Source organism: Brachyhypopomus gauderio, chromosome 9, assembly GCF_052324685.1.
Source record: "Brachyhypopomus gauderio isolate BG-103 chromosome 9, BGAUD_0.2, whole genome shotgun sequence".
In the NCBI taxonomy this organism is placed as follows: Eukaryota; Metazoa; Chordata; class Actinopteri; order Gymnotiformes; family Hypopomidae; genus Brachyhypopomus; species Brachyhypopomus gauderio.
This window is the reverse complement of record NC_135219.1, coordinates 26058738-26083141: the sequence shown is the minus strand read 5'-3', so window position 1 is coordinate 26083141 and position 24404 is coordinate 26058738. Positions and strand designations below refer to the sequence as shown.

General features: G+C 41.1%; 1 protein-coding gene across 2 annotated transcripts in view; it reads left to right on the top strand.

The window, feature by feature from the left end:
• The window catches only part of LOC143523588 (kunitz-type protease inhibitor 1-like), a 31665-nt gene extending 7846 nt beyond the window's left edge, over nt 1-23819 (top strand). Inside the window, exons 4-10 of one of the 2 annotated variants that reach the window (XM_077018145.1) lie at nt 12537-12707; nt 12917-12955; nt 19508-19633; nt 19769-19819; nt 20145-20315; nt 20406-20462; nt 22476-23819. In XM_077018145.1, coding sequence (XP_076874260.1) covers nt 12537-12707; nt 12917-12955; nt 19508-19633; nt 19769-19819; nt 20145-20315; nt 20406-20462; nt 22476-22660 — 800 coding nt within the window. In that variant the 3' untranslated portion in view covers nt 22661-23819. Of the gene's footprint in view, nt 1-12536; nt 12708-12916; nt 12956-19507; nt 19634-19768; nt 19820-20144; nt 20316-20405; nt 20463-20577; nt 20761-22475 lie in introns of those variants that run through there. The other variant, XM_077018146.1, reaches the window with a different exon arrangement.
• Nucleotides 23820-24404: the final 585 nt, after the last annotated feature.

Here is a 24404-nt window from a genome sequence, read left to right as displayed (position 1 = left end):
GTACATCCATGAAATGAAATGAAATGTGCCATATTTTGTCAATTGTGATTTTTACAAATTTGTCCTCCGCTTTTAACCCATCTGTGCAGTCAGAACACACACACACACTAGTGATTACTAGGGGGCTGTGGATCACACGTGCCCAGAGCGGTGGGCAGCCCTAGCCCGGCGCCCGGGGAGCAGTTGGGGTTAGGTGCCTTGCTCAAGGACACCTCAGTCATGGCCTGTCTGGGAATCGAACCCACGACCCTCCGGTCACAAGTCCAGTTCCCTAACCGCCAGGCCATGACTGCCCCCGGCAAGCCAAACCATCTCCCAGGTGCTTGTATCCAATCGTCTTGGGTAGAAGCATGCAAAAAAAGCAAAAAGGACATCAATTTAAACCACCATTGATTTAAACGTACATAGCTCACGTGCTAATGATCACGTCTGGAGCCCCCCCGAGCCCCACACCTTACACGGAGAATATTAACTGAAGGCTTGATTAAATAGGCGAAAAAAAAAAATCTCTGATTGGAGCTGGAAGGCTATTCCATAATTGAGGGGCTTTAAAGGAAAAAGCTCTGCCTCCGGCTGTAGTCTTACCAATTTTTGGAACTTGGAGAAATCCAGCAACTTGGCAGCGCAAAGGGCCAGATGGGTTGTAGTAAGCAATGAGTTCACTCAGATACTGTGGGGGCAAGACCATTTAACGCCTTATAGGTTAACAGAAGAATTTTAAATTCAATGTGACATTTAATTGGAAGTCAGTGTAATGCCGCGAGAGTGGGACTAATATGATTGAATATTCTAGCCTTAGTTAGGACTCTAGCTGCAGCATTTTGAACAAGTTGTAGCTTCTTTATAGACTCTTTATAGAATCCAATTAGAAGACTATAACAGTAGTCCTATCTCGACGAGACAAAAGCATGGACCAGCTTCTCTGCATCAGTTAATGAAAGTAAGTGTCTCAGCTTGGTGATATTATGTAAATGGAAAAAGGCAGCCTTAGTGACATTGCATATATGTATGTCAAATGAAAGATCAGAATCAATAGTGCCACCTAAACATTTTGCAGTAGATTTAGGTGTTACTGAAAAACCACCTAGGGTAAGGGGAATATCAGCCCAATTGCTTCTAGCAGCTTTAGGTCCAAGAATCAGCACCTCAATCTTATCGGAATTTAGTTGAAAAAGATTAGATGCCATCCAGTTTTTAATGTCCTGGATGCAGTTCTCAATCTTGAGAGTTGTAGTGATATCATCCGGATTAGAAGATATATACAACTGAGTATCATCTGCGTAGCAATGGAAGCCAATACCATGCCTACGAATGATAGTGCCCAGCCATAGCATACATAATGAGAATAATATGGGGCCCAGTACAGATCCTTGTGGGACACCATAATATACCCTAGAATGCTCTGAGCATTCGTTATTTACCATACTAGTACAAATTGGTAACGATCTGTCATGTAGGACCTGAACCAGGAGAGTGCTTGACCTCTTATGCCAATATTATGATCAATGGTGTCAAAAGCAGCACTGAGGTCAAGCAGTATGAGAAAAGAGATGTGTCCTTTATCAGAGGATATTAAGAGATTGTTCAGTACTTTAGTCAGTGCCGTTTCAGTGCTGTGATGAGGTCTAAATCCAAACTGAAATAAATGAGACATGTTCTGTCTGTAAGAAGGAAGAGAGTTGTGAAGAAACAACTTTTTCTAAAATTTTGGATATGAATGAAAGATTAGATTGGCCTATAGTTGGACAGTTCCTGGGGGTTAAGACCAGGTTTTTAATTAGCGGCTTGATGACTCCAAGTTTAAATGAACTGAGAATGTAGCCCACATTGCTATGCAGTAATTCTTTAAGTAGATGGGTTTGTACAGCATCTAGAATGCATGTGGAGGGCTTAACAGTTTCCACCAGTGAAATAAGCTCCTCACGACCAATTAGGGAGAAGAACTCTAACAGGGCATCAGAGCGGACCAGACAGCTGTCAAGGTGCATTGGCATGTTGACAGGCTTAGAGATAGCACTACTAATTTTTTCCCTGGTTTTATTAATCTTATCATTAAAGAATTTCATAAAATTGTTACTGCTACACTCTAGTGGGATTAGAGAACTGATTTGTTCATGACTCCTCGTAAGGCTGGAAACCGCTTTGGACATAGATAATGCCGTGCCGTTTACTGTGATGAATAATTAAAGTCTAACTCTTATTTATGCATAGAAACATAAATTGACAATATAATCTGTAGCGTCTTTATGCGGATAAACGAGGGGAGTCGGAATTTGACACAACACCGGCTCAAAGTAGGGCTGCATGATATTGGAAAAATCTGACATTGCGATATTTCTGTTTTCTGCGATATATATTGCGATGTTAAACAATGCAGCTTTTCACCAGAGCTGACCAAAAATTGAAGTAAATGACCCAACAAATGAGAAAAGGTAAATGAGACAATGTATGTTTATTAGTAAGAAATTCTTATCCTAAGTAAGTGGCTCATATATGAGCAATATATTATAGAAGGAATACAGTAGAAGATTACAGACTTCCACATCGCTGTGTTCATTTGAAACAGCATTAAACCAAGCTTCAATAGGGAATTAACATGAATGAACCTTTTATTTAACAAACAAGTTATTTTCAAGTTGTAAACAAAACAGCAGCTATACAACATTTCCCTGAGTTGTATACATACATTTTAAAATAAATGTCGTGCTGATATAAAATAATATAAATTTAAATAAAGTTATAATAATATCCACATGGCACCTTTGAATCACAAACTAAAGGTTTTAAAATAACGTTTTCAGTGCCAAAGTAAAACAACTGCTGGTGATTGTGTCTAAACAAAGATAAGGTTAACCTTTTAAACACCATCAACACTTCTAATGTAGTCAAATAAATCTCTTAATTTAAATGAAACTCAACTGTTGCTTACAGTAAAATCTAATAACTAAACATCTGGAGCTGCACTGCTCAAATAAGCTTAGAGGTTTTTGGATAAAAATACCAGTCTATCCACCATTGCAGGCTTGAGACAAGAACGCTGGCAAGTAATGATGTTTCCACTTGCACTAAAAAGCCCCTCTGAGGGAGAGAGCTTGTAGCAGGAATACAAAGATACTTGCGTGCAAGTTTGGCAAGACGTGGAAAGCTCACTTTGTGTGTTTTCCACCATGCAAGTGGATCCTCTTTGTCAACTGAAGGTGTAAGCAGGTAGTTGTTTAACTCTGCATCCACAGCATCCTTAAGGGTCGGAGAAGAATCACCCATTGCAGCAGTTCCACTCTGTTTAAGTCTAGCAGATATGGTACAGGAAATGAGAGCAGCACCCTCCCAAGAGGGGTGAATGCCGTCTCGCTTTACAAGGCCAGGCCTGCCCTCAAAACATGTCCAATTATCTATATAACCCACTTTGTTTTCTGAGCACCATTTAGACAGCGGTGTAACGCCCATAACCTGCTGTGGGACCAGAGCATATTATGGCATCTGACATCGTTCCCGCTAACTCACACACCTCTTTAACATTATCCTTAGTGATCTCAGACTGTCTCAACTAGGGTTGCAGCGGTAACCGGTTTCACGGTATACCACAGTATTAAAATGCACGGTTATCATACCGTGTGCATTTGCTTATTACCGGTAAAAGGCAAGCCAGCTGAGAAACCCGCATGCGCAACTCCGCTCCGGTTCAGCTACTCAGTGGTGAGAATGGCAGAAAGTGCATCAGACTTAACAATTTTTTTTAACAAAAAAAAGGTTAAACTTAAATCAGCGGCGAAAATGACGTAATCACGGTGGCTCTGCCCGTGTGCAAGGGCCTCGCGCGCTGACGATTCGTGAGGTCGTGCACCTCTCAAATTTTGTAATTTCGCGCTTGCCGTGCAATGAACAAAGTCATGTTTGCAGGGTTCATACTCCTTTACAAGGTGGAATTCAAGCACTTGTATGTCACTTTCAAAGTCCATTTCAATATTTCCCAGCACGTTAAACTTAAGTTAAATAATTATTTAGGGTGGGACGCGATAAAAAAATGTAATCGAATTAATCAGAAGCTTTGTAATTAATTAATCGAAATTAATCGCATTTCAGTATTTATGAGAAATATTAATTTAAGTTTGAATGATGAATAAATTAATGAACATAATCATAATGTGACGGGCAGGGTGTGCGAACTAAAAAGGAAGCGATCATGCCAAGTCTCAGGGCAAAAGGATGGTTTAATAGAAAGTGTGCAAACCAAAACCCATGAAATAGATCCAAATTAAGGATATAATAACCAGCGGTCAACTGGTACAAAGACAAGACATATATAGGCAAACAAACGACCCTCAGGTGAGACGGATCACGGGCTCCGCCCACCTGAGGGACGCACATGACGTCACAAAACAACAACAACAACAGCCGCTGTGGATGGAGGCGACTGGTAGGTGGCCGCCTCACCGTGACAGACCCCCCCCACCAAGCCGCACTCCCCTCCACTGGGTGTGTGGCACACAGCGGCTGCACACAAAACACGAAGGGGCAGGAAGGCAGGGACAGGCAGGAACACACCCCCTACAGTCCAGGAGCTGAAACATAAAAAACACACAATATTAAACAGCTCACCTCCCTGGGCGGGACCCTGTACCGACTGGGCCACATAACCACGCCCGGTCGGTCACAGGGCCCTCGCGCCCTAACCGGCCTTCAGCCGGTGAGCCCCACAGGTGTGAGGACGAGGAGCTACGGCTCCTTTATCGTCCTTAGTGTATGTGTGTGTGTGTGTGTGCAGGTTACCTCTCCAAGGCGTGATTACTTCACGCCCTGGACCTACCTCCTCCCAGAGCTGACCCCTGCCTTCTGCTAGGGGTCACCCCAGCCTCCTGGGGAGCCAACCCCTCCCGGGGCCTCTCATCGCAAGGTGGACTCCTCCACCCAACCCAGGAGCGCCAGAGACCGAGGCCCAGAGCACCCCCAACGCGGGCTAGGGAGCAGCCCCAAGGGCCTCCTGGTCACCCTGGGTAGGAGGGAGGATCTCCACCTCCAGCAGGAGCTTCTCAGACCGGAGCCCCATGGTCCCCAAACATCCAGCCCTCTACGGAGGGGCTCTTCATGACCGGGCTCCAGTCACCCCACAACACAAGGGGGCTCCTGCCAGGTTGAGACCCCCACAAGGTCCAGGAACACCGCCAGGAAGAAGCACCTGCACAGAAAACACACAAACACACACCAACATAAAACATAAACGCGCCTCAGACGCCCTCAGTGCCATACCCAGTGGCACGGGACCACAGCCGGTCCCCCCCCCCCCCCCCCAAACACACATTTAAGGGGAGGAACATGCGTGGAATTACATGTAACAGTTGACAACACGCTAGGACAAAACAAACACGCTAATACTAGACAAACAAACAAAAACGGTGTACAGACAGACAGACGGGGCTCACAAATGCGCGCTCTACATAAACACACAGTGACGCACCGCTCATGTTCGCAGTCGCTCCCCACATGAAACACAAGACAAAACGGGGAGCGAGGCGACGGTTCTTACGTACGAGGTTAAGAAGTACTTGGCGCTAAGAACGTTTTGGGAAACTCACCCCTGGACAGTAGTTTGTAACTTGCATCAGTTGACGCAATGTGCAGCGCTTCTTGTAAGCCTTTATCTTCAACCACAGAGAGCGAACAACACAAATAATGTGACGCATCATGTATAAACGCATGTGGAGTCGTGCGCTACGGCCACTCGCGAAAGTTTAATACAGTCTTAATGGTCCAATGAAGGTAATTTAAAAACCAGGACATTTCCTCACTTAAAAAAAAACCCGGGACGCCCGGGACAGGATGTGAAATACGGACATGTCCCGGGAAATACGAACGTTTGGTACATTTAGCAGCTAAGTTATCATTACTGAGTTATCATTACTGACCTGCGCGTTACCCCCAACATGTTTTGCGTTGAGGTGGTAACGAAGGGTGGAAGTGCTCCTGTGATAAACAAACTCCTTCCTACATAAAGTGCAAATAACACTATTTTTGTTTGTACTTCCATCTGGAAGTTTCTTATATTTAAATTTCCCATCCACCAGCGTAGCCTCTTCAGTAATCTCCATCATGCTCATCTTATTGTGCGTCCATATAATCTGTATGTGTGGAACTCGTGCACTGAGAAACATTCCACGGTGCAAAAGTATCTCATGCGTTAATTTTTTTAGTGCGTTTATTTTCTTGTAATTAATTAATCGAAATTAACGCGTTAATATTTATGCAATCATATTTATATTTATACATATACTTGAAATGATTCAAAATAATTCGCTTTTTTATCACATTATTTATTGGTTGTTTATTTTCAAAACGCCCAATCTTAATGTCTTCACGTTCTCTCATGTTTCACCCTGGAATTACAAGAGGCTCATATTTGTTAACGTAATACAAGAGAACTGTTCAGTCAGATAGCTATTTGTTGTGAAACGAAGTAGTTACAATTTCAAGCATTTTAGTACTTTAGCCTAAATTCCAGCACAGGTCAAACCTGAAACACAAAGCAACATAAAAAATTTATCAGGTAAATGTTCCTTCCCCTGTTTTTGAGTGGTGTTTCTTTATACTACCACATATCGTTTCGGACAATATTGCAAAGAATGTGACGCGCCAAGTATGAACGCTGTGCGGAGTTGCATGCTACGGTCACTCGCGAAAGTATAAAGCTAGCTTTTTAAGGTCTTTGCTTTCACTGGATGTGAAAGATGCCATTAGTTTAAATGCGTTCATTTTCAAATTCTGACCTTTTTGTGTCTGTTTTTCATATGTTAAAACCAGCCTGTGAAAGCCTTAAAATAGAAATCTCTATTGTGAGCATCATGTCAGAAATAAATCCTCTCTTTTTGCAGTATCTGGTTATATTCCAACTTGGCAGTAAAACGGACGTTTACAACAGTTGTTGATCAGACACTGACCCAGGCTCAGTGACCTAGGCCTACTGAAATCCATGATTTAGGTTTCTCAAATTTTGCAGTATTTATATAAAAATGTGTACAGCTTATTTTTTTAAAGGAGACATTTTGTATACAATAGTTCCAGGTTTCTACAATAAGTAGTTCATTGAACAAAAAAAAACTTGTAAGTTTAAGGGTCAGTGTGTCTTTTAATAATATACGTAACAAACTGTGATACCGTGACGCAGTATTTTCTGAGACTGTTATCATACCGTGAAAATTTCATACCGTTGCAACTCTAGTCTCAACCCCACATCATTGGTGCCGACATGAATAACTATCTTAGAATATTTACGTTTAGCCAGCACCTTTAAATTAGCCCTGATGTCAGGTGCTCTAGCCCCCAGGATACACTTGACTATGGCTGCTGGTGTCTCTAAAGGGGTCGCTACATTCACGTGTCGAAGCTGTGAATCTCCCATCACCAGAGCTCTTTTAACAGGTCGCTCAGTCAGTGTATTACTGAGTGGGACAAACTTGTTTGACACGGGAACCTGAGTCGAATGGTGCTCAGCCCTACGATTATGCCACCGAGACGTCACCCATTCGCCCCGCAGCGAGGGCTCTAATGCCGGAGCTGAGAGCTCGCTAGCTATGGCTGTGCCAACCTGGCCTGCTATGCTAGGTGCTACCGACTCTCTAGGGCATGTGTACTCAACTAAATTTGTCCGCGGTCCAATTTTGGCAGATACCTGTGACCCGAGGTCCGGTGCGGGCGGGGGTGGCGAACGTAAGTTGTTGAGCGGGGGGGTGGCGAACGTAAGTTGTTGAGCGGGGGTGGCGAACGTACAACGTGTTTTTTCAATAGCCCTGAAATAAATGCTACGGTTTTGTTTTGTTCCGTATCCAGTTAATCAGGAATGAGATTGGGTCCGGACAGGACTGCGTTCGGGTCCGGATCCGGACCGCGGTCCGCCAGTTGAGTACCCCTGCTCTAGGGCTTTCTAAAGCCCGGATGCACTCCTCTAAAAGCGAAGTCTTCTCCATCATGCTAATAATTAATCTACTTCAAACAAATAAAGTTATTACTACTGACAGAAGAAGAGTAGCTATACATGCCACACTCAACACAAGCAAAAAGCGACTCAGACATGATGAAATACTTAGCTTCGGTTAAGATGAACTTCAATGTTTTTTGAGAGTCGAAAAGGGCTTTAGATGGCTTGTGGAGGTTGTTGTAGCCAGAGTTATGAGTAAATATATTCACAGATATTCGTATCAAATGTAAGCAAACAGATAGGGAAAAAGTAAGCAAAAAACACTCAGCAGCAGCATCAGCAGGAAGCAGGAAAAATCCCAGTAATAACTGTAAAAGAATACAGTAAAATCCAGTATATCTGCTATAATACTAGCCTATATCTGTTTTCACAACTAATGAGTACAGAAAAAAAAATACAGTAAAAGCCTTTTCCTTAAATGATGATAAACGACTGTAAATGCATTGGCTGACAAATTATAACCATGATTTTTAGTAACTATACAAATAAAATATGTAAATACATTACTTGTAGGTAAATAGTTTGAAGTGACTTGGAGATGGTGTAAAATGACATTATGTAGTAACTGAATTAACTAATTACATACTTAATTACTTTTGAATAGAACCTTAAAATCCTATTCAAAAACTACACCTCAGAACTACAGACAAAAGGCACATGTCAAAGAGAAAGACACTCAAAGTTAATCAATTTCATGAGCAGAGTACAGACATGTGGATCGGCTAACAGGCAGGCATAGCGGATACATGGATCTTTACTGAGATACAAGAAGGGAGGACATATGACGTCTGCACTGGATATTTTACTTTTGGTTGGTCCCTAGTGCCATTGTGTGTTTACATAATGAATATATAAGTTCAGTAAAGCTCGTCATACCTTTGAATAAATTCCAGCATGGATGCTGCTCCCTCCTGACACTCCAAGTTGAAGGTGTGTTATATATCGCAAATAAAGCAGCAAGGCCTTTAACAAATTTGTCCGACCTTGACCACAGGACAATCTTGCTATCCACTGACAGCTTCTACTTCTTTGGGTTCATTTTGTCACCTGAAAAAAGAAGAAAACAATGAGGTTTCTGTTATGTTAAGGAACATCAGGTCTACTGTTATGACTGCACTTTTAAAGAATGGGAGAAAAGTAAATGTATAGACAAACTGTCATAAAGTGAGACAGTGACGCAACATTTGGCTGTGTAAACTGTAAGAGAGCTACCTACCTAGACTGGAGTAGCATTTTTAAACCCAAACACCTAAACTTGTATTATACAGTTATAGTAAAAAGGTAAAAGAGAAGAGTGAATAGTGTGTATGTCTGTGTTAGAAGAATTTAAAAACTCATCATGGAAAAACAAATTTGTTTTACTTTCAAGAAATTACTGACTGTGACCTTGTAAACATTGTGTGTGTCATAATTAATGTTTAGTTTCAAACACTAAGTGGACATCAGGCAAAAATGTAGGATATAGTAGCTTTAATAACCTTGGACAATCAGCCTAGGTTAATCTGGTAATGCAACTGTTCTTTGGACATCTGCTGCAGTAACTGCCACCTATAACAACAGCCACAAATGTAAATACAAAACAATGAAATGAACGGACAGTTAAATGTGCAAGGATAGGCTAAATTGTGTTCCTGCTTACATCAGCTTCTAGAAGAAGAGATTCAGATTTCTCCTTAAAGTGGGCCATCAAGCATAGCGGAATGCACGTGACCAGAGAACCTTCCTGTATGGACTTCTCAACAAATCTCATCATTTGTTGGCTTTTCTTCAAAGAATCTCAGAATCCTGTTTCCTTTCACTTCCAAGTCCTCCATAATTATTGGGAGCAAAGGGATATCTGTAAGCAACTGGAAGTGGGTGGAAAGCCCCTTTAGAGAGAACAGATAAGGCCATAAGTTCTTCAAACTGGACAAGGATGATGGTGGAACAGCATTTATGTCACTCCGCTGACGCTAATAGGTGATCTCCATCAACTTGGAAAGCTCTGCTAGGTCAGCCCCAGACGTTCCCTCGGCAGAATGAAGCTGTAGCATTTGTTTACATTTATCCTCTAAGGTTTCATCATTTTCCCAAAAAGGAGGCTCCTCTGGCTGCCAGCGAACACAATCATATTGATCAGCTAGTCTTCTTAAGCACTGGTTGTCCCAAGAAGCAAAGTTTCTTCTAAGTCATCTGATATCATTTTAGATACCAATACATAGTCATGCAAGCTAAAACCTAGAATCTCCATGTCCAAAGCAGAATCAGTGAGATGGCTCAAAGTACAGTTTTTGTGATTATGTGAAATGTGTGATGCAAACGTTGATTTCACCCTGAATTTCTGATCACATGCCAAAAATGGACACGATTTCCAAACCTGACTGTATATGACTACAAATGTGACAAGATCTGTGTTAAATTTTCACATTGAAATTGACAATGGTCTACTTTGCATTTCAGTGTTGTATCACCAAACTGACTAGCAAACCTGTGACGAACCTTGTGATCTTGATATGTGAGATTTTAATGACGTGAACTTGTTGAAAACACGTGGGCAATACAATAAATTAGGGGTGTCTTCATAGTCGAATCTGATTAGTCAGATTTTCCCTTTAGTCGACTAATAGTCTAATCGGTTTTTTAAAATCTAGAGCACCTTAAACGGCATTCTGTTCTCATTCAGGACTTTTTTTCCACTTCAAAGTAAAAACCTAAAACACTCAGATAAATGAATAAACATGGTAGGTTGGCTTTATTCAGCTTTTATAGATTTATTTATTTACTTATTTATTTTTTTAATGAAACATTAGAGAACATTAAAAGTCACTGTCAGTGCGTATATCGAGCATATCGTCAGACAGGCACTGCAAAATGTCACAAAAATTTTAAATAAAATATACCTGCCTGAAAATATAAAAAAATTGCCACACAACAGCAAATAAAATATAAGTATAGGTTCAAGTAACGGGGTTTAAAAAGCAAACAACAACAAAAAATGTTTATGGCCCTACTTGCCGAGACGCACCGCGACGAGACGAGATGACCCGGCTGAAACGACAAACGGCAAAACTGTTTTTTTTTTTTTTTTTTTTCGCCTTACACGTGTTAAATGGTATGTCATGTTGGTTGTTGTCATGTGAAATGAAAGACGTTAATGACATAACTTGCACTTTACTTTGTTTGATTCATCTTTATCTTTAGCTGACTATCCTGTAGTGCAGGGGTGCTCATTACGTCAATCGCGATCGCGAAGGAAGTGTCGGTCGATCGCGAAGGAATGTGCGTAGATCGCGTCACATAAAATAGTAGTAGATGAATCGCACATCTGCACTGACGGTTGTATTTTGATTGACATTCACGGTAGCCAATCTGCAATCCACTCAACAAATTGCGTTCGCCACCCACCCCCCCCGCTCAACAAATTACGTTCGCAATTTAGCTAGCTAAATATATTGCCAACATGTGCTGTGAAAGAAGGCTAGCCAGCTAACTTTGCTCACAACACACTATACATGTAATGATCATGTTGAGGAGTCTAGCTAACGTATGCAGCAACCTTTACTCACGTCTTGGTTGAGATGTGGCTATAGCATTAACGTTGTTGGGCTGTGATAGCCACTTAACATTAGCGAGAAAGCTTCGAACATTTTACCCTTGGAGGTAAAAAGCCCAAAAAGCCTTTCCCAAAAGCCTTCGTAGTCTCCCAATTTACAAACGAGTTCTAAGTTCTTTGTTGACTCCGTCTCTGCATCGGAAAAGCTCCACTAGTCCTTTATTCTTTATTCTTTATTAAACTAAAATTATTACCTTTGTAATTCTGACAGATCGTAGGCATATATCAAGGCTATAAATAGGGCACACAATTAACCTTTCACACGTTATTCAAAACCATGGCAAGCAGAGAAAATTAAACTTTCTGTCGAGTGAACTGAGCCAAAAACAAAAGTAGACTGTTTTCAAAAGCTCGAGGAAGTTCCTCAAATTCAGAAAAAAAAACACAAAACAAAATTGCCAAGAATATCAGTGCATGTAGTGGAATTAAGAGATCAGGCATGGTATGTGGCATGACTTCTGTATTCAAGACAAAAATAAGAGGACACATGCATATGTGTATTATTATTTTGTGTTTTTTTTTCTCCCCTGTCAATGTGTCATTATTTTGCCAGCACAAGTTCATTTAAAATTACATTGATTCCGGAGGGGACATTTACTTTTCAAACGTTCTGTCATTCTCCTGTATATTTTATTGGCGAAATTCATTTGTTTGACATAGCAGTAGGCAAATGTTGCCAGATGCAGTCCTTGAATTTGAGGAAGTTGGTCCTGGAAAGTAATTTAAATATCCTTGAATTTGATGCTAAACAAGGTGTGGGAACCCTGTATGTAAATGTGAACAAAATGCTATAATATATGCTGACAGTCCATGTGATATTTTTTTAATTATTATTTATTTGAATAGCAAAATGAGAGAAAAAGAAAAAAATGCAGTTTGTCATCTTAGCTATAACATCAGTGCAAAGAATTTAACATGAATATAGATCAATGTACTCTACAACTCTATTTATTTTGTATGTATATTTTCTACTAGTTCAGTGTTTAACCCCCAAAAAAGAGGGTCCGTGTCGAGGTTCCTTTCCTCGATGGCACTACAATGCTGCATCAAACAGATGTGAGGAGTTTACATTTGGAGGCTGCAAAGCGAACAAAAACAACTACCTCTCTCACCAAGAATGCTCTGATGCATGTAATGGCACCTCAGGTAATACAAACCCCATATAGTATTTGTCTGAAGTTTTGGTTCTTTCTGAGTGTCATGCTTGATAACGTTTTGTCTTGCAATAATTATAAAATCTCATTCAATCTCACTGCACTATTCAAACCTCTTAACCTGTTTTGACTGCTGACAACTGTATTTAACAGTGACTTTTGCTATTACTATCAGTTAATGACAATTCTTATTATTTCTAGGGATTCCAGAAGGGAGGAAAATCCAGGTAGTCACTGAAGGTAATTTTATCTTTCAAATTATTTAAGAGATACAGTCTTATCACCATATTTATGAGTTGTAGGAGTTGAACACAACTGTTTAGAGTTTACTCTACAAACAAAACCGGAAGGCAAGATCATTTGCTCTACTGCATTGACTCTAAAGTTACCAAATTAAATAAAACCAATTCTTGGACTTATACAGGACAGGTGAAATTATAAACATTTCTGGAGTGTGGCAGCAACTCCGGCATTAAGTTAAATTATTACAGCCTAGCTAAAAAGGCAGAACCAGAAGGTAACATAGGCTTGGGGGCATTCTGAGACAATGGCATCCGTCCACTGCACTGTCAACAAACTTGAGTGACCACGAGCAGTGACAGGACGACAGCACCAGCGCCCCAGTCTACCATAAAACCCTTCGTCTATGAACCCCTGGATCTGTACCTTTATCTAAGGGGGATATTAATTATCAAACGCTAAACTAAATAAGTGGGTTTTCAACCTAGACTTAAAGATTGTGACTGTGTCGGAGTCCCGGACGCATTTAGGAAGATTATTCCAAAGCTAGGGGGCTTATTAATATATTAATATAGTTCAATAGTTCCTAAGCGTTTGGGTTTGCAGGGGCAGTGATGGATGCTACAGCTCTGGGAAAGAAATAAAAAGGGTTTTTATTGTCCTCTATCGTTACCCTGAAGGTAGAGGAACAAAGAGATGGTGTCCTGGCTGGGTGGGATCTTTAATAATGTTGCTGGCTTTGTTATGAAGGCGGCCAGCATACACAGAGTCCAGATCTGTGAGTGTACTCCCTATGATCCTCTGCACTGTTCTGACCACCCGGGTCAGGTCCTTTCTTTCCTGTACTGTACAGCGGGAATATCATACAGTCATGCAGAGACAAAGTACACCCTCAATTGTGCTGGTGTAAATATTTACAAGTAGTTGTGAGGGGAGTCCAGACTGCTTTAGTTTCCTCAGAAAGAAAAGTCTTTGATGAGCCTTCTTTATGAGGTGTGAGGTATTTAGAGACCAGGTGAGGTCGGCTGTGATGTGGAGTCTGAGGTCTTTGATGCTGTGCACACGTTCCACTTCATCTCCATCTATGAGTAGAGAGGCGTGTGCGGTTCTTTTAACTGTCCTGTAGTCCATGATGATTTCTTTAGTTTTGGTGGTGTTCAGAACTAGGTTATTAACTAGGTTATATTTCACAAATGTGTTGGGGGCATGGATGGGGCTGCAGTCATGGGTGAAAAGTGTGAAGAGGTCTGGACTGAGCACACAGCCCTGCGGTGTACCAGTGTTTAAAATTATTTGGGACTATGTGTGGTCCCCTATTCTCACCACTTGTGGTCTGTTAGTGAGAAAGTCTTTGATCCATGAGCACAGTGAGAGCGACAGTCCTAGATTGCAGAGTTTAGCCACCAGCTTATGAGGGATTATTGTGTTGAACGCGGAGCTATAGTCGATGAATGACATCCTGACATATGTGTCAGGTTGCTCCAGGTGAGACAGGTCTGTGTGGAGTGCAATGGAGACGGCATCCTCTGTGGAACGATTCCCCCTGTAGGCAAACTGGCAGACGTGTGGACTCGAGTCACATGACTTGGACTCGAGTCCGACTCGAGTCACTAAACTGATGACCTGTGACTCGACAACATCACCGAAGACTTGCGACTTGACTTAGACTTTACCTTTACTGACTTGGACTTGCAATCGGACTTGAGCTTTAAGACTTGAAAAGACTTGAAATCCTTATTTTAACATAATAAATAAGTAATGTAGAATCACATAACTGGATCATTTTGTATTAAATGGTGCTGTAAAATGTGAACTGCTCAGCTCAGTTTATCCGTAACCGATCGGGGGAGGGGGTGAGAGGGGGAGGGGCGGCAGCAGCGTTGAATTTGTGCAGAGAGGACAAGCAACATGCTCCCAAAAATGATCCTGTTCAATTATAAAGATTATGCTGTTGTGAATAAAAGAAGAACTGTGACATGCAAGACATGTGACGACGACAATTACGACGACATCTCACTCAAGCGAACCAAAACGCCTCAAACGCCTAACGTTAGTCTGACTAACTTAATATACTACTAATCAACTACATCAATTGTGTTAAATATTGAAATTACATCTGGTGACTTGACGTTTAAGACTTGGGACTTGACTCGAGACTCGCTTGTATTGACTTGGGACTTGACTCGAGACTTGATTGTGAAGACTTGACTTACTTGTTACTTGCAACTTAGTGACTTGTTCACATGTCTGCAAACTGGTGTTTGTCCAAACTGAGTGGAATACTGTCCCCAATATATTTCAAGATGAGTCTCTCAAAGCATTTTATGATGACAGGAGTCGGAGCAACTGGTCAGTAATCATTGAGACAGGTTATTGCTGACTTTTTAGGCACAGGTACAATGACAGATAATTTAAGGCAGGTGGGGACTACAGCCTGCTGGGTCATTCCATATCAACTCAACCAATGGTCCCCACCTGACCATCTCAGAATCCCTTCAAACTTTCTCCCTTTGTAGGCAGATATGTTTCATGGAAAAATCCAAAGTATTTCAGTTCCATGTTCAATATTTCAAGAGTTACAGCCGTTTTTGTAACCCCACCCTCAGACGCATCTTTTGCGGAAGTGGCTAAATAGCAATATTTGAATGTGAATATCTCTAAAACTATTACAGCTAGAAGGCTGAAATTTTTTGTATGTTTAGAAACTTGTATAGTTGTAATTTATGTACTTTCTGGTGCTGTAAGTTGTATCTCATGGATGGAGTATCACCAATATCACCAATATCATGGAAAAATAACATTCAAAAAAGAGAAGCAAAACAAAATTTGTTGTGCTAAAATGCAGTATTTACACAAAAAATTAATTTACACAAATTTACACAACTTCCTGGTTGATTTGACATTGAATGACCCAATAAATACAAAACCTGACGCTGAGTTAGCAGCTGTTCAATTACTTGATGGTCAACTGACGCCATCTGGTGGAGCAATCACAGTTTTTCAGCTTCTCTTTTTTGGAATGTTGTTTTTCCATGATATTGGTGATTTCAGTGGTGAATAAAACCACTATATCAAAAAAGGCCATTCCAAGTTTTCTACCATATAATCAGCATATATCAAAGTATATAACAAAACAAAAAATTTGAAAAAATAAATAAGGGTATTTTGGGAATCAGTGTCCAAACAAGGGTACCATACGTGTGAAATCGAATATTTGACAGCAAATTGTGCAAAAACTGGACCACATACAGGCAACTTAATTATTACTTCAACATTGCCACTGGAAGAACTTTGAAACATAAAACATAGATTAGCCTTCTTCTACTCCATCCATGAGATAATGACAGGTGAAAATGACTTAGTTGATTTTTCTTTCCAACTTTGGGAATTTTTTCTATTGACACAACTCAACTTACAGCACCAGAAAGTACATATATTACAAGTATACAAGTTTCTAAACATACAAAAAAATGTCAGCCTTTAGCTTTTAGAGATATTCACATTCAAATATTGCTATTTAGCCACTTTTGCAAAAGATGTGTCTGGGGTTACAAAAACGGATGTAACTCTTGAAATATTGAACATGGAACAGAAATACTTTGGCCTTTTCCATTAAACATATCTGCCTACAAATGGGGAAAGTTTGAAGGGATTCTGAGATGGTCAAGCGGAGACCAATCCAAATTTTGGTTGATTTGACATGGCATGACCCTGCTGTAATGAGATGTTGAGAAATGTCCAGAAATACACCTGCTAATTGGTCCGCACATGATTTTAGTGTCTTGCCTGTTGTAAAATACATCTCACGGATGTGCCGGGACACATCATCACTGATGTAACCTGGGGTCATTGGGTGTTTCAGGTCTTTCAACATCAGACACACTCGCCCAGGCGACCCGACCGGAGGTGATCAGTCTCCGGCCTGTGTCCCAGCTGCCCTCTTAATCCATAGCCACCTGAATCCTTGTCCGGCCTTGGAAGTATCTATTTTCCTCAGAGTAGATCTTACCTGATGGTGCTGAGGAGTGAGATATGGCTGCTGCTCTTCAGGTCTCGGGGGCTCGGCCTGTACTCCGCATTCTTGTGTATCATAACGTGTGAAGAACTGGTTCAAGGTGTCAGGTAGTGAGTGGTCGTAGCTGGTCTGCTGGTTGTTGCACTTAGTCTCTAATGTTTCTAATGCTTCTCCACATACTACGGGGATTGTTTTGTTGAATTGGTCCTCTATGCACTGTTTGTATATGTTTTTTGCCTCCTTTATGCCCTTCTTCAGGTCTCTTCTGGCACTGCTGTACGTCAGCATGTCACCCGCTCAGGGATATTGTTGTCCAGCCAGGTTTCTGTGATGATCATAACACAGCTGTCCATGCTGTGTGAAAAAATCCTTAAACGTATCTAATTTACTTAATTCTTGGATGTCCATTACTATTGACTCCTCCACGGAAATCCAGGCAAATTAGTTTTTTGGGTTAGAACTGGCTTTCTCCAATAGGTTTCAATATTTAAGTATTGATCCGTGGGTGTTGTGAGAATGGAGGGACTAGTTTCATGCTTATGAATATCCAGTAAGGAATAAAAGGATTGAAACAACTAAGACAGAAGCATGCCAAGGATACCAAACGGACACTGAAAAAATTACACTTTTAGGGGTTAGAATCCAGCATCCACCTGAGAATATAGGAGTAATAAGAATCATGGTCGGTTTGGGCATTCTTGGATATAGGTCTGTTCACAAGTTCCAAAAGGCAATGCTTTATTTGGAATGCACCAAACTAAACAACAAAGGACATGAACAGGAGCCCTCTGTCCTGGTAGAAGACAAAATTCCTTATAGGTCCTGGTTAATCTGATACGGCGGGTTTCCTCAGTCCTGTGAGCCCAGTTTGTTCTGGAAGTGATAACCGGTCATCTAAATAAGGTGTTAGATTTTTCTTCACTACAACATTGTAAGATAAATCATATTGCATGGCTTTGCACATGTCTAATTCTGGGCCAAGATCCTGGATGATTGCTGTGCCCACGCAGAGGGCATGCGATCTATCAGGCATATTTATTTGTCTGAATTAATACACTATGGCACTCAAGGGACAACAGAACCACACAGCAGGAAACCATGGACATTAGCTGGACATTAGGAACCATGGGATATTCATAAAAAGAGACACAAGGAAAAAAATTTAACAAAACAGAGATAGGCACACACAGACCAAACAATAGCACAACTAGACACCAAACTATGAATTACACGAACAGGAAGACACTTGCATAGTCCACTTAAATGGAACACCAACAGAATGCTAAATTAACAATCCTTTACACAGGGATAAATACAAACAAGGATTGATTAAACAGGGAAACATGAGCAAAGAATCTAACCTAACAAACATGAAACAGGGAGAAACACCGATAGGGATAACTAAAGAGGGAAGCCGAACAGTTAATGAGGCACAAGTAAACTACCGTATTTTCTCGACTATGTTGCACCTACAAAGTAAAAAAAAAGGAAAAGGTTGTATGAGCCGCACCGGGCTAAAAGCCGCATATATCTACTGAACTGAATACATTTAACTGAACTGATCAGTTTCCGAATGGTGCCTGTAGCATTTCACATGCGACAGATTTGTCTTTCAGCCGGTGTTATGCCAAATTCCAACTCCCCTTGTTTATCCACGCATAAAGAAGCTACAGATTATATAGTCAATTTACGTTTCTATGCATAAATAAGAGCTAGACTTTAATTATCCATCACAGCAAACAGCACGGCATTATCTATGTCCAAAGTGTTAATTATTTTAAATAAAATACACACTAGCTATACCGAAGTTCACCTCAGACCACGACTTCGAAGTATTACAGCAGAATTATGTCTAAATATCTAGTTAGGACAAAACTAGAGTGCTACGTTATAATCACTGTAACTCCCGAATATCATCGGTAGCGTCTTTATGCGTGTGCAAACGAGGGGAGTCTGATTTTACCGGGGAGTTGGAATTGGCACAACACATGTTGGTTTGAAAAAAAATCTCTGTTGTGCCTGCTGCTTGCATGTGCTAAATGAAAATGAGCCCTTTCTTCTTTGATTTACAACTTTGACCTACCCCCTGGTAAACTTTCTGCTCCACCCCCTGACGGGTGAAGAAAAATCACCTCATTATAAGCCGCATGGTTCAAAGCGTGGTGGGGGGGGGGGGGGGGGGGGTAGCGGCTTATAGTCTGGAAAATACGGTAACCATGAAAAGCTGAAAAGACAATACCTGAAAACATACACAGAAACATCACCCAGGGTACAAGACAAGGTGTACCATCACTGACCCATAAAGAAATACTACAAGGACAGGGACAAAAAAAACCAATGAAACCACCAAAGCAAGGGACAGCTGGAAACAACAAATGGGGAGTGAACAAACTGAAGAGAAACCATGGCAATGAAAACAAAGGCGGAGCTAAAGGACAAAGAACATTAGACTGACAGGTAGAGGCAGAGCCAGACGTGACAGTGTAACTGTACCTGATATTTTCTTTGTTATAATTATGTGCATTTGTGAACTCCAGTATGTAGCTCCCCTTGTAGGGAGGGCCAGTTCACCTGCTCCAATGGATGCTGTTTGGATAAAGATTTGGAGTGTGATGGCCAGATCCACTGCAGTGACAGATCAGATGAGGAAAGTTGCCAGCGCTGTGAGACCACCTGCACTCCTGCCCTCATATTTGTATTGTGGAAATCAATTTCAATAAAAAGTTGTCACGAATGAGTAGTTCAACTTCAAATCCGAAAATGACCCCCTTTTTTTGATTATTGGTTTTTGTTGTTAGTGAACAGTACCCTTGCCGAGTTACTGAGCATTGACGTCAGTGAAGAGAAAGGTGAGTTTTATAAGGGAGAGGGAGAACATTATGGTTTCAACACTGTTCAGTATGTTGTATTTCATTATCTGAAGTCCTGCAAAATGTAGCTTTTTAGCATTTTTTTACAGGTCACTTCTAGAGTGCTTGTGGAACAGAAATGGAATAAATTGTAAAAATAAATAAATTATGCTTAAAAATGCTACAAAAAAAGTAACATTGCTAATGACTGTTAGGAACAGATGATCCCCTGCTGCAGCCTGTGTTGGTGTTAAATATTGATGTTGATATTTTATGTTGAGCTGTGGTTTCTTGTGAATTGCTAAGTGTCTGTGGGTTGTTCCAGCACGATGTGTTGACCCACCAGTCACAGGGCCCTGCAGAGCCAGTATGCCACGCTGGTATTATGACCCCCTCAACCTCAAGTGTCATCGCTTCATCTATGGAGGCTGCAGTGGCAATAAAAATAATTTTGACAAAAAGGATACTTGTATCAAGACCTGCTCGGATGTTACAGGTTTAAGGGTTTCAGCATCAAATGTATATTTTAAATATTACTACATTTGAATATATTCCAAATTTGTTTAATCTCTTTTTCTTTTTAAAGAAAAAGACGTCTTTGCCAGAGGGATGTTTGAGCGTACTGGGCGCCCTGCACATTCAGGTACAGTATTCTCTTTTGTAATGATGATATTATTAAGGAATAGATGTTTTTTTATACATAATCTGTAATGCAGTGGGTAAGGTGACACCTACTACGAGGGTTTTTATAATAATAGGCAAACCCAAGAGCCAGTCCACAAACCAAATAACGAACTGAAACCTCTGCCAAAATGATTGCGGGAAAAGCGCTGAAAACTCCACTGTAAAAGAAACACAGAGAAAAAACAGAGAAACTCGAGGAACACGGAAATGGGCAAAATGAAAAAGAAAACAAACATACAACCTGAAGATGCCAGAGGAAGTAGCTGGCTCGCCGACTGTAGCGGTAAGTAACAAAAAAAAACCTTCCCAAAAACAACTGAAAAACGACAGACAAAAATACAGATGAAGGCAAACTTGAGATGGGCCAGGAGCGGCACAGGAGTGACAAAACTCGAAACAAGCAGAGGAGAGAGAGTGTGGTGACGAGACACCATATAACGCAACATGGTACCGAGGAAACAGGCTGACTGCAAACGCATAGCGTAGAGCTACAAACAATTCAGCAGTGAGACACTGCTATTGCCTTCCTATAGTAGGAAGGACAGCTGCAAGTCATCACTGCTGAAACTGATCACGCTAATTGTGATCATTATGACGGGAGCTGGCTCATGAGTTTCCCCCTGTGGTGGCAGGCGAGACGACCCTGGAGCCAGCCCTGACATAATCAATGAGACTTAACTCTGCCTATCTGCCTGTAATGAAATGTGATCATTATTAAGACTGGAGCCCCCCCCCCCTCCCTTACTGCGTGAGCACAACTCGCATGCTGCCACAAACGCCCCTACGATCCATGTCAACCGGGTGTCAACCTTTGGGGAAAAAAAACACATGGATGGAGCTTGGGGGGTGTCCCAGATCACTGGGACAGAATGGCCTGACCCCCTCGTCAGAATAATCCACTTCCACCAAGAACAGGAGGTTGGCATCGGGCATGCGGAGAACTAGTGCTGAGACAAAGCATTCCTTGAGGTCATAGAAGGCCTTTTGTGCCTCAAGAGACCATGTGAATGGCCTGGGCATTTTCATGGTCAACGCATAAAAGGCTGCTGCCACTGCATTAAAGTTCTTAATAAAACGGCAGTAGAAATTTGGAAAACCCAGGAATCGCTGCACCTGATGGAAGGAGACAGGAACAGGCCACTGGTCAATGGCCTGAATCTTAGCTGGAACCGTAGCCAGCTTGGCTTTGGACACCCTGAAGTCATGTCGTAGTCATGAATGGTAAAGTGTGGTGGTCCTTGACCATTATTTTGCTCAATTCCCTATAATCTATACAGGGCCTCAAACCTCCATCTTTCTTCCACACAAAGAAAACCCAGCGCCAGCGGGGGAGGTAGATGCCCGAATAAACCCTGCGGCCAGGGACTCCTGAATATAGGAATCCATGGACCTGCATTCAGGGGCAAGGGAAAAGAGTTGACCCCTAGGAGGAATGGTTCCTAGTAAAAGGTCAATGGCAATATCACTTCCCACTGCCACTGAAAATCCAACAGACAAAAATACAGATGAAGGAAAACTTGAGATGGGCCAGGAACTGCGCAGGAGTGACAACACTTGAAACGAGCAGAGAGAGAGAGGGCGCCTGGTGACAAGACACTATACCGGTACCGAGGGAACAGGCTGACTGCAAATGCATAGCGTAGAGCTACAAACAATTCAGCCTTGAGACACTGCTACTGCCTTCCTTAAGTAGTAGGAAGGATGTCTGCAGGTCATCACTGCTGAAAGTGATCATGCTAATTGTGATCATTACGACGGGAGCTGGCTCGCGAGTTGACCCCTGTGGCAGCAGGCGGGACGACCCTGGAGCCAGACCAGACATAATAAATCAAACTTAACTCTGCCTATCTGTGTGTGGATACTTTATCCTTATTCTATTGTGGTTGACTGTAGTTGTCATGGCAATACTAAATCTTTTATTGTGCATTGGTTTTCATATATTTTATGGAGGCAATTTCTCTTATGTTATTAGGTTATGTAGGTACAGCAGTTGTACTGTCTGTGGCTATCTTAGCTCTGTTGGCTGTGCTGGGATACTGCATCCAGAAAAAGAGGAAGAAGGAATCTGACCGCCAATGTGTACCCACTGCTAGCCTGCCTGTCCCTCTCACTGAGGACACCCAGAACCTAGTCTACAAGCCTACAACAAGACCATGAATTGAATTCACACCATTTTACATTATATCTTCATTATATTTTTTGATTTATTTTCATGACACAAAATATAACATTTTATGTAAAGTGCTACTACATGGTCACAAAAGCATGTTAAAAAGATATATGCTATTTTCATAGTCACAACCACTGTATTAAAGGTTTGGGTGAATTTAAAAATAAATAGGATGGTATGATTTAATTGAGGCTTAATTTGTAACTTCCTTGCCAGTCATATTTATCACTTCTCATATTTCACACTAGGGCCCTTTCACCTTTTGCCTTGCAAGAAAATTGGACTATCAAACAGGGATGTCAAGGAAACTTTGTATTGTTTCATACAAAATCTTAGTGCAAATGTATGTAAATATAATGCATAATACTTTTCTGACCCTTTTACTAATTTCATAATTCCCAATCTTAATAGGATTGTGTGGTTAAAGTTTTTGTACATTTTGTTTAAATTAGTGCTGTCAATTCCAGGTGCCGCGATTAAATGTCCTCACCAGGATTTTGCTCAAGCTTGCTAGATTTTCTAATTAGCAATCCAGGTAAAATTAGTGGAATCAACACAATCCAGGAAGCCTGAGCAAAATCCTGGTGAGGACTTTTAATCGCGGCACCTGGAATTGACAGCAGTAGTTTAAATTCTATTCTCATAGTTTTTAACATATTTGTTTATTGTGGTTCCTTGTTCTATTCAGTAATGTATGGATGTGCTTTATTTTAAAAGGTTATCTAGTGCATCAGAACTATAATTCTGTCATTTTAATGTATCAAGGTCCTTTTAGTCTGCTTATAATAGAACATTGGTTATGAAATGCAACAATGTGCAATGTTGTGTTCTGGTTCCATCAGGTTATTTGAATCTTCCCTATATTTAATTCAGTGTCTAAGGCTGAAATTTTCCTGCTATCATTTCTAGTGCTTTGAAATCAATATCACTGTGATTTACTGTCTACAGTCTTACAAGTGTATTTGTTTTTAGTTCTGTACTGCAGTATTGCTGAAGGAGGCCTTGTAAGCCCCTGAGGTGCATTGGCTTTGTGCATGTCGGTCAACTAAATGTGAAGTAAAAGAACACTAATGGTGATGCATTAAAAATGCTATTGCAGCAAAATCCAGCACATTGCAATAATAAAACATGTGGACTACTCAAATATTTTCAGAGTATTATCTGTATGGTTTGTGTGCAGTGTTCTCAAGTCTCACGCATTGAGCGTGTGACACACGCATTTGACTGTCTTCACACGCCACACTTATAATTTCACACGGCGGAAAAAAAAATCTAGTTTATTTACCTCTGATCCATATCCATGTCGCCCTCCACTGGCGATCGATTGCGATCCACCCCCCCCCCCCCCGCTCAACAACTTGCGTTCGCCACCGACTCTCTGAAAAAAATTCTAAACTTGAGAGCCCTGTTTGTGTGTGACTTTATTATTAGTAATTGTGAATGTAATGTGTATCTACGGAGCCCATAAGGTGACATCATGTAAAAAAAATTATAACGCGTGGCCACGCCTTATTAACGCGTGGGAACGAGATCATTAAGGCGTGGGAAGGAGATATTTAAGGTGTGGGAAGGAGATACTGATGTCACCTTTCACGCGCGGCAACAAAGTTGGGAACTGACTGCCAAGGAAGGTAAACCTGGCTTTATATAAAAGAATTTTACTCAAAACCACTCAAAAATAATTTTTCAATCGCTGCGTAGAGAAAGAGAACTTTGGTTTTCATTGAAGCT